At 50.0% G+C, this 10,348-nt stretch overlaps 1 protein-coding gene across 3 annotated transcripts in view; it reads left to right on the top strand.

Annotated features, from left to right (window-relative positions):
- The window catches only part of LOC124022347 (G protein-coupled receptor kinase 6-like), a 52,390-nt gene extending 42,964 nt beyond the window's left edge, over positions 1–9,426 (top strand). For 2 of the 3 annotated variants that reach the window (XM_046337270.1, XM_046337272.1), the window contains 5 exons: positions 800–1,008; positions 4,517–4,654; positions 5,274–5,411; positions 7,114–7,245; positions 9,356–9,426. In XM_046337270.1, the coding sequence (XP_046193226.1) occupies positions 800–1,008; positions 4,517–4,654; positions 5,274–5,411; positions 7,114–7,245; positions 9,356–9,412 (674 nt within the window). In that variant the 3' untranslated portion in view covers positions 9,413–9,426. Of the gene's footprint in view, positions 1–799; positions 1,009–4,516; positions 4,655–5,273; positions 5,412–6,474; positions 6,523–7,113; positions 7,246–9,355 lie in introns of those variants that run through there. The other variant, XM_046337271.1, reaches the window with a different exon arrangement.
- The last annotated feature ends 922 nt before the right edge of the window (positions 9,427–10,348 follow it).

Below are 10,348 nucleotides of genomic sequence, written 5' to 3'. Positions count from 1 at the left end.
ATCCCCTTGATTCCTCGTCTTCATCTCTCTCTCTCTCCTCTCATCCCTCTCTCCATCTCTTTTTAACCCCGTCTCCCTCTCTCTCCTAGACCTGGATGTGTCTAGACATAATCTATCCCCTCTCTATTCCCTGTCTCCCCTTCCTCTCTATCTCTCTCTCTCCTCTCGTCCCTCTCCGTCGGCTCCTGAGGTGATCCAGAATGAGTCCTACTCCTTCAGTCCTGACTATTGTTTAAACAATATTTCTATCTTTCATCTCTCTCTCTCCTTCTCTCTCTCATCCGTCTCTCCTTCTCTCTCTTTCTAATTGTCTCTCTCTCTCTTTCTAATTGTCTCTCTCTCTCTCTCTCTCTCTCTCTCTCTCTCTCTCTCTCTTTCTAATTCTCTCTCTCTTTCTAATTCTCTCTCTCTCTCTCTCTCTCTCTCTCTCTCTCTCTCTCTCTCTCTCTCTCTCTCTCTCTCTCTCTCTCTCTCTCTCTCTCTCTCTCTCTCTCTCTCTCTCTCTCTCTCTCTCTCTCTCTCTAATTCTCTCTAATTCTCTCTCTCTCTCTCTCTCTCTCTCTCTCTCTCTCTCTCTCTCTCTCTCTCTCTCTCTCTCTCTCTCTCTGTCTCTCTGTCTCTCTCTCTCTCTGTCTCTCTGTCTCTCTGTCTCTCTGTCTCTCTGTCTCTCTCTCTCTCTCTCTCTCTCTCTCTCTCTCTCATCTGTCTCTCTCTCTCTCTCTCTTTCTAATTCTCTCTCTCTCCTTCTCTCCTTCTCTCATCCATCTCTCCTTCTCTCTCTCATCCGTCTCTCCGTCAGCCCCAGAGGTGATCCAGAATGAGTCCTACTCCTTCAGTCCTGACTGGTGGGGTCTGGGCTGTCTGGTGTTTGAGATGATCCAGGGTCAGTCGCCCTTCCGCCGGCGTAAAGAACGAGTGAAGAGAGAAGAGGTGGACAGACGAGTGCGAGAAGACCCCGAGGAATACTCTGACAAGTTCTCTGAGGAGGCCAAGGATATCTGCAGACAGGTGGGAGAGATGGACGGCGTGGTCAAACAACACACACAACTGCAGTTAGTTATTCCTCTGCCGGGGTTAGGGAGAGAGTGAGGTCACATGGGGTGTGTGTTCTGTGTGCAGGTGTGTGTGTGTGTGTGTTCTGTGTGCAGGTGTGTGTGCAGGTGTGTGTGTTCTGTGTGCAGGTGTGTGTGTGTTCTGTGTGCAGGTGGGTGTGTGTTTTGTCTGCAGGTGTGTGTGTGTTCTGTGTGCAGGTGTGTGTGCAGGTGTGTGTGTTCTGTCTGCAGGTGTGTGTGTTCTGTGTGCAGGTGTGTGTGTTCTGTCTGCAGGTGTGTGTGTTCTGTCTGCAGGTGTGTGTGTGTGTTCTGTGTGCAGGTGTGTGTGTGTGTGTTTTGTGTGCAGGTGTGTGTGTGTGTGTTTTGTGTGCAGGTGTGTGTGTGTGTGTGTTCTGTGTGCAGGTGTGTGTGCAGGTGTGTGTGTTCTGTGTGCAGGTGTGTGTGTGTGTGTGTTCTGTGTGCAGGTGTGTGTGCAGGTGTGTGTGTTCTGTGTGCAGGTGTGTGTGTGTTCTGTGTGCAGGTGGGTGTGTGTTTTGTCTGCAGGTGTGTGTGTGTTCTGTGTGCAGGTGTGTGTGTTCTGTCTGCAGGTGTGTGTGTTCTGTCTGCAGGTGTGTGTGTGTGTTCTGTGTGCAGGTGTGTGTGTGTGTGTTTTGTGTGCAGGTGTGTGTGTGTGTGTTTTGTGTGCAGGTGTGTGTGTGTTCTGTGTGCAGGTGTGTGTGTGTTCTGTGTGCAGGTGTGTGTGTGTGTGTGTTTTGTGTGCAGGTGTGTGTGTGTTTTGTGTGCAGGTGTGTGTGGTCAACATCTCTTCTCTACTGTGTCTGTATCCATGGTGGTTGAGCAGTGGTCATGTTTCAGACCGGTCCACCAGAGATAATATTTACTTTATCCATGAATGAGCTTTTGGAGCACTAGTGTAAAACCTATCTGTGTGGTTGCCCACAAATACAATCTTCTTCTTTGACGAGGGAGGTAAAGGAGAGAGGAGGGGATGAGGGAGGTAAAGGAGAGAGGAGGGGATGAGGAGGGGATGAGGGAGGTAAAGGAGAGATGAGGGAGGTAAAGGAGAGAGGAGGGGGTAAAGGAGAGAGGAGGGGATGAGGGAGGTAAAGGAGAGAGGAGGGGATGAGGGAGGTAAAGGAGAGAGGAGGGGATGAGGGAGGTAAAGGAGAGAGGAGGGGATGAGGGAGGTAAAGGAGAGAGGAGGGGATGAGGGAGGTAAAGGAGAGAGGAGGGGATGAGGGAGGTAAAGGAGAGAGGAGGGGATGAGGGAGGTAAAGGAGAGAGGAGGGGGTAAAGGAGAGAGGAGGGGGTGAGGGAGGTAAAGGAGAGAGGAGGGGGTAAAGGAGAGAGGAGGGGATGAGGGAGGTAAAGGAGAGAGGAGGGGGTAAAGGAGAAAGGAGGGGATGAGGGAGGTAAAGGAGAGAGGAGGGGATGAGGGAGGTAAAGGAGAGAGGAGGGGATGAGGGAGGTAAAGGAGAGAGAGGGGATGAGGGAGGTAAAGGAGAGAGGAGGGGATGAGGGAGGTAAAGGAGAGAGGAGGGGATGAGGGAGGTAAATGAGAGAGGAGGGGATGAGGGAGGTAGGAGAGAGGAGGGGATGAGGGAGGTAAAGGAGAGAGGAGGGGATGAGGGAGGTAAAGGAGAGGGGAGGGGATGAGGGTGGTAAAGGAGAGAGGAGGGGATGAGGAGGGGATGAGGGAGGTAAAGGAGGTAAAGGAGAGAGGAGGGGATGAGGAGGGGATGAGGGAGGTAAAGGAGGGGGTGAGGGAGGTAAAGGAGAGAGGAGGGGATGAGGGAGGTAAAGGAGAGAGGAGGGGAAGAGGGAGGTAAAGGAGAGAGGAGGGGATGAGGAAGGTAAAGGACAGAGGAGGGGGTAAAGGAGAGAGGAGGGGATGAGGGAGGTAAAGGAGAGAGGAGGGGATGAGGGAGGTAAAGGAGAGAGGAGGGGATGAGGGAGGTAAATGAGAGAGGGGATGAGGGAGGTAAAGGAGAGAGGGAGGGGATGAGGGAGGTAAAGGAGAGAGGAGGGGATGAGGGAGGTAAATGAGAGAGGAGGGGATGAGGGAGGTAGGAGAGAGGAGGGGATGAGGGAGGTAAAGGAGAGAGGAGGGGATGAGGGAGGTAAAGGAGAGGGGAGGGGATGAGGGTGGTAAAGGAGAGAGGAGGGGATGAGGAGGGGATGAGGGAGGTAAAGGAGGTAAAGGAGAGAGGAGGGGATGAGGAGGGGATGAGGGAGGTAAAGGAGGGGGTGAGGGAGGTAAAGGAGAGAGGAGGGGATGAGGGAGGTAAAGGAGAGAGGGGGGGAAGAGGGAGGTAAAGGAGAGAGGAGGGGATGAGGAAGGTAAAGGACAGAGGAGGGGGTAAAGGAGAGAGGAGGGGATGAGGGAGGTAAAGGAGAGAGGATGAGTGAGGTAAATGAGAGAGGAGGGGGTAAAGGAGAGAGGAGGGGATGAGGGAGGTAAAGGAGAGGGGATGAGGGAGGTAAATGAGAGAGGAGGGGGTAAAGGAGAGGGGATGAGGGAGGTAAAGGAGAGGGGATGAGGGAGGTAAAGGAGAGGGGATGAGGGAGGTAAAAGAGAGATGAGGGAGGTAAAGGAGAGATGATGGGAAGAGGGGGTAAAGGAGAGAGGAGGGGATGAGGGAGGTAAAGGAGAGTGGATGGGGAGGTAAAGAAGAGAGGAGGGGGTAAAGGAGAGAGGAGGGGATGAGGGAGGTAAAGGAGAGGGAGGTAAAGGAGAGGGAGGTAAAGGAGAGAGGAGGGGAAGAGGGGGTAAAGGAGAGAGGAGGGGATGAGGGAGGTAAAGGAGAGTGGATGGGGGAGGTAAAGAAGAGAGGAGAGGGGTAAAGGAGAGAGGAGGGGATGAGGGAGGTAAAGGAGAGAGGAGGGGATGAGGGAGGTAAAGGAGAGAGGAGGGGGGGTAAAGGAGAGAGGAGGGGATGAGGGAGGTAAAGGAGAGAGGAGGGGATGAGGGAGGTAAAGGAGAGAGGAGGGGATGAGGGAGGTAAAGGAGAGGGGATGAGGGAGGTGAAGGAGAGGGAGGGGGTAAAGGAGAGAGGAGGGGATGAGGGAGGTAGAGGAGGGGATGAGGGAGGTAAAGGAGAGGGGATGAGGGAGGTAAAGGAGAGGGGATGAGGGAGGTGAAGGAGAGAGGAGGGGGTAAAGGAGAGAGGAGGGGATGAGGGAGGTAGAGGAGGGGATGAGGGAGGTGAAGGAGAGAGGAGGGGATGAGGGAGGTAAAGGAGAGAGTGTTTAGGACCGTTACTGTTCCAGGCCTCGGGGAGGGGGGGGTTCCTCTGTTCCAGTGAAAGACACAATATTACACATGGGGATATTTAAACAATGTTCTAGAACTGAATGTTTAGAATCAGAACCATATGCAACATTCTAGAAGTTGTCTCAACTCTTTTAAGTACCTGACTCTGCCTCACACTACTCTTCTAGAACTCTGTGTTCCTCTTCCTCAGCTGCTGGCCAAAGACCCCAAAGCCCGTCTGGGGTGCCAGGGGCGGGGCGGTGTGGAGGTGAAAGCTCATATCATCTTCAAGAACATCAACTTCAAGCGCCTCGAGGCAGGCATTCTGGAACCTCCCTTCAGTCCTGATGTAAAGAACACACACACACACACACACACACACACACACACACACACACACACGCACACGCACACGCACACACACACACACACACACTGGACCTCCCCTTCAGCCTGGATGTAAGGACACACACAGTGGTCTAAAGTTCTTAAGTAAAAATACTTTTAAATACTACTTAAGTACTTTTAAAATCGGATAATTTTAGACTTTTAATCAAGTAGTATTTCACTTTTACTTGAGACATTTACTTGAGACATTTTCTGTTAAGGAAATGTTTACTTTTACTCCAGTATGACAATTGAGTACATTTTCCATCACTGGACACACGCACATGAACAAACTATCTCCCTCCCTCCCTCCTTCCTTCTTTCCTTCCTTCCTTCCTTCCTTCCTTCCTTCCTTCCTTCCTTCCTTCCTTCCTTCCTTCCTTCCTTCCTTCCTTCCTTCCCTCCCCCTCCCTCCCTCCCTCCCTCCCTCCCTCCCTCCCTCCCTCCCTCCCTCCCTCCCTCCCTCCTTCTCTCCCTCTCTCCCTCTCTCTCTCTCTCTCTCTCTCTCTCTCTCTCTCTCTCTCTCTCTCTCTCTCTCTCTCTCTCTCTCTCTCTCTCTCTCTCCCTCTTTCTCTCTCCAGCCGCGGGCGGTGTACTGTAAAGATGTTCTGGATATTGAACAGTTCTCTACAGTGAAGGGAGTCAACCTGGACCCCACAGACGATGACTTCTACCACAAGTTTGTTACAGGAAGTGTCTCCATCCCTTGGCAGAACGAGGTACCGCACCCTAGTGTGTGTGTGTGTGTGTGTGTGTGTGTGTGTCCATCGCTTGGCAGAACGAGGTACCGTAGTGTGTGTGTGTGTGTGTGTGTCTCCATCCCTTGGCAGCATAAGGTACTGCACACGACCTGTCTGGTGAAAACAATGATGTCATGGTTTAGAATAGGGGGCCGGTGCAGGTTTTTGCTCCAGTCCATTCAGTGACACACCTCGTTCATTCTAACATTATACACCTGGGAGTTCCGGTACATGTGTCCCTTTAGATGATAACAACATGTCTGTTTTCTTGGGATATTGAGCCATGTAATGAAAACTATCACCCCTCTCTCTCTGTCTCTCTCTGTCTCGCTCTCTGTGTCTCTCTCTCTATGTCTCTCTCTCTGTGTCTCTCTGTCTCTTTCTGTGTCTCTTTCTGTGTCTCTTTCTGTGTCTCTCTCTCTGTCTCTCTCTCTGTCTCTCTCTGTCTCTCTCTGTCTCGCCCTCTGTGTCTCTCTCTCTCTCTCTGTCTCTCTCGCTGTGTCTCTCTGTCTCTTTCTGTGTCTCTCTCTCTCTCTCTGTGTCTCTCTCTGTCTCGCTCTCTGTGTCTCTTTCTGTCTCTCTCTCTCTCTCTCTCTGTGTGTGTCTCTGTCTTTCTGTCTCTCTCTCTGTCTCTCTTTCTGTGTCTCTCTCTCTGTGTGTGTCTCTGTCTTTCTGTCTCTCTTTCTGTCTCTTTCTGTCTCTCTCTGTGTCTCTTTCTGTGTCTCTCTCTCTATCTCTTTCTTGTCTCTCTCTATCTCTTTCTGTGTCTCTCTCTCTCTGTCTCTCTCTCTGTGTCTTTCTGTCTCTGTCTCTTTCTGTCTCTCTCTCTCTCTCTCTTGAGTGTTTTATACTGTGTTAATACTCTAGATGATTGAGTGTTTTATACTGTGTTAATACTCTAGATGATTGAGTGTTTTATACTGTGTTAATACTCTAGATGACTGAGTGTTTTATACTGTGTTAATACTCTAGATGATTGAGTGTTTTATACTGTGTTAATACTCTAGATGATTGAGTGTTTTATACTGTGTTAATACTCTAGATGATTGAGATGGAGTGTTTTATACTGTGTTAATATTCTAGATGACTGAGTGTTTTATACTGTGTTAATATTCTAGATGACTGAGTGTTTTATACTGTGTTAATATTCTAGATGACTGAGTGTTTTATACTGTGTTAATACTCTAGATGACTGAGTGTTTTATACTGTGTTAATACTCTAGATGACTGAGTGTTTTATACTGTGTTAATACTCTAGATGACTGAGTGTTTTATACTGTGTTAATACTCTAGATGACTGAGTGTTTTATACTGTGTTAATACTCTAGATGACTGAGTGTTTTATACTGTGTTAATACTCTAGATGACTGAGTGTTTTATACTGTGTTAATATTCTAGATGACTGAGTGTTTTATACTGTGTTAATACTCTAGATGACTGAGTGTTTTATACTGTGTTATACTCTAGATGACTGAGTGTTTTATACTGTGTTAATACTCTAGATGACTGAGTGTTTTATACTGTGTTAATACTCTAGATGACTGAGTGTTTTATACTGTGTTAATACTCTAGATGACTGAGTGTTTTATACTGTGTTAATACTCTAGATGACTGAGTGTTTTATACTGTGTTAATACTCTAGATGATTGAGTGTTTTATACTGTGTTAATACTCTCTCTAGATGATTGAGATGGAGTGTTTTAAGGAGATCAACGTCTATGAGACCGAGGGCCTGCTGTGTTCAGATCTGGATGTGAACAGACCCAACCCACCGCCAAAGAGAGGATTCTTCTACAGGCTGTTCAGACGAGAGGCAAGTGGTGCTTCTCTCCTCCCCCCGCCGTGTTTCTTCTCTGTGAGAGGTGGTGGGGGGCTTAAGCTTGTGTTTCTTCTCTGGTTGAAGGCTTCTCTGGTTGAAGGCCTCCATCTTGTTTCTTTCTTTGAAGGCTCTCTCCATCTTTCTTTTTCTTCTCTGGTTGAAGGCTCTGATTGTTTTCTCTGGTTGAAGGCTTCTCTGGTTGAAGGCTCTGCGTGTTTCTTCTCTGTTGAAGGCTCTGCGTGTTTCTTCTCTGGTTGAAGGCTCTGCGTGTTTCTTCTCTGGTTGAAGGCTCTGCGTGTTTCTTCTCTGGTTGAAGGCTCTCTCTGCTTGTGTTTCTTCTCTGGTTGAAGGCTCTCTCTGCTTGTGTTTCTTCTCTGGTTGAAGGCTCTCTGCTTGTGTTTCTTCTCTGGTTGAAGGCTCTCTCTGCTTGTGTTTCTTCTCTGGTTGAACGCTCTCTGCTTGTGTTTCTTCTCTGGTTGAAGGCTCTCTCTGCTTGTGTTTCTTCTCTGGTTGAAGGCTCTCTGCGTGTTTCTTCTCTGGTTGAAGGCTCTGCGTGTTTATTCTCTGGTTGAAGGCTCTCTCTGCTTGTGTTTCTTCTCTGGTTGAAGGCTCTCTGCGTGTTTCTTCTCTGGTTGAAGGCTCTGTGTGTTTCTTCTCTGGTTGAAGGCTCTCTCTGCTTGTGTTTCTTCTCTGGTTGAAGGCTCTCTCTGCTTGTGTTTCTTCTCTGGTTGAAGGCTCTCTGCGTGTGTTTCTTCTCTGGTTGAAGGCTCTCTCTGCGTGTTTCTTCTCTGGTTGAAGGCTCTCTCTGCTTGTGTTTCTTCTCTGGTTGAAGGCTCTCTCTGCTTGTGTTTCTTCTCTGGTTGAAGGCTCTCTGCGTGTGTTTCTTCTCTGGTTGAAGACTCGCTCTGCGTGTGTTTCTTCTCTGGTTGAAGGCTCTCTCTGCTTGTGTTTCTTCTCTGGTTGAAGGCTCTCTGCGTGTGTTTCTTCTCTGGTTGAAGGCTCTCTGCTTGTGTTTCTTCTCTGGTTGAAGGCTCTCTCTGCTTGTGTTTCTTCTCTGGTTGAAGGCTCTCTGCTTGTGTTTCTTCTCTGGTTGAAGGCTCTCTGCTTGTGTTTCTTCTCTGGTTGAAGGCTCTTTGCTTGTGTTTCTTCTCTGGTTGAAGGCTCTCTGCTTGTGTTTCTTCTCTGGTTGAAGGCTCTCTGCTTGTGTTTCTTCTCTGGTTGAAGGCTCTTTGCTTGTGTTTCTTCTCTGGTTGAAGGCTCTCTCTGCTTGTGTTTCTTCTCTGGTTGAAGGCTCTCTGCGTGTGTTTCTTCTCTGGTTGAAGAGTGTTGTTTTACCCCAGTCAGTTGGTAAAGCAGGAAGTCCAGTTGATAAAGCAGGAAGTCCAGTTGATAAAGCAGGAAGTCCAGTTGGTAAAGCAGGAAGTCCAGTTGGTAAAGCAGGAAGTCCAGTTGGTAAAGCAGGAAGTCCAGTTGGTAAAGCAGGAAGTCCAGTTGGTAAAGCAGGAAGTCCAGTTGATAAGGCCTAACTAAGTGTTGAGTCTGTGTGACTACATCTCTGTATTAACTACATGCGTAGCCTAACTGACCCAGAAACAGTTCTTAATGGCAGCAGCAGGTAGTGTGGTGCTTAAGAGCGTTGGGCAAGTCACCGAATGTTTGCTGGTTCGAATCCCTGAGCCGACTAAGGTGAAAAATCAGTTGATGTGTCCTCGAGCAAGACACTTAACCCTAAATGCTCCTGTAAGTCTCTCTGATAAAGGGCGTTCGCTAAATGACTTGAATGTAAATAATGGCTGAAAGATTATACAGCACACCTACGGCTGATCTCGGGTCAGTTATTAATGGTCTGATAGAACCTGTTGAAAATATTCAACAACCTCTGACTGATTCAGAGTCTGTTTTTAAAGATAGTGAAAAGTTACGTTATAGTCTTATGCTAAAAAATCAAATAAATGTAAAGTTTAAAGAGCCCATTGATTGTATGGAAGGGGTCAGAATACTTTCAGAATGTACTGTATATAACCTAACTGATTCAGAGTCTGTTTCTAAAAGATGAAGAACCCATTGATCCTATGTAACAGCTTATTTAACTAACTGTTCCCAGGTCTGTTTAAAGAGTGGCTACGAAGACGAAGAGCACGAGAAGCCTTCCCGACTTTAAACCACTCCTGCTCCTCCTCCTCCTCCTCCTCCTCCTCCTGCTCTCCCTCCTCCTCCTCCTCTGCTCTCCCTCTTCCTCCTCCTCCTGCTCTCCCTCTTCCTCCTCCTCCTGCTCTCCCTCTTCCTCCTCCTCCTGCTCTCCCTCCTCCTCCTCCTCCTCCTCTCTCCTCTCCTCTCCCTCCTCCCTGCTCTCCCTCCTCCTCCTCTCCTCCTCTCTCCCTCCTCCTCCCCCTCCTCCTCCTCTCCCCTCCTCCTCCTCCTCCTCTCCTCCTCCTCCTCCTCCTCCTCCTCCCTCCTCCTCCTCTCCTCCTCCTCCTCTCCCTCCTCCTCCTCTCCCTCCTCCTCCTCCTCCTCTCCTCCTCCTCCTCCTCTCCTCCTCCTCCTCCTCCCTCCTCCTCCTCCTCTCCCTCCTCCTCCTCCTCCCTCCTCCTCCTCCTCCTCCTCCTCCTCCTCCTCCCTCCCTCCTCCTCCTCCTCCCCTCCTCCCTCCTCCTCCTCCTCCTCCTCCTCCTCCTCCTCCTCCTCCTCCTCCTCCTCCTCCTCCTCCTCCTCCTCTCCTCCTCCTCCTCCTCCTCCTCCTCCTCCTCCTCCTCCTCCTCCTCCTCCTCCTCCTCCTCCTCCTCCTCCTCCTCCTCCTCCTCCTCCTCCTCCTCTCCTCCTCCTCCTCCTCCTCCCTCCTCCTCCCTCCTCCTCCTCCTCCTCCTCCTCCTCCTCCTCCTCCTCCCCTCCTCCCTCCTCCCTCTCCTCCTCCTCCTCCTCCTCCTCCTCCTCCTCCTCCTCCTCCCTCCTCCTCCTCCTCCTCCCTCCTCCCCTCCTCCTCCCTCCTCCTCCTCCCTCCTCCTCCTCCTCCTCCTCCCTCCTCCTCCTCCTCCTCCTCCTCCCTCCTCCTCCTCCTCCTCCTCCTCCTCCCTCCTCCTCCCTCCTCCTCCCTCCTCCTC

This window comes from Oncorhynchus gorbuscha, unplaced genomic scaffold (assembly GCF_021184085.1).
Source record: "Oncorhynchus gorbuscha isolate QuinsamMale2020 ecotype Even-year unplaced genomic scaffold, OgorEven_v1.0 Un_scaffold_1352, whole genome shotgun sequence".
Classification (NCBI taxonomy): Eukaryota; Metazoa; Chordata; class Actinopteri; order Salmoniformes; family Salmonidae; genus Oncorhynchus; species Oncorhynchus gorbuscha.
The sequence above is the reverse complement of the archived record's forward strand: the minus strand, read 5'-3'. Positions and strand labels throughout refer to the sequence as shown.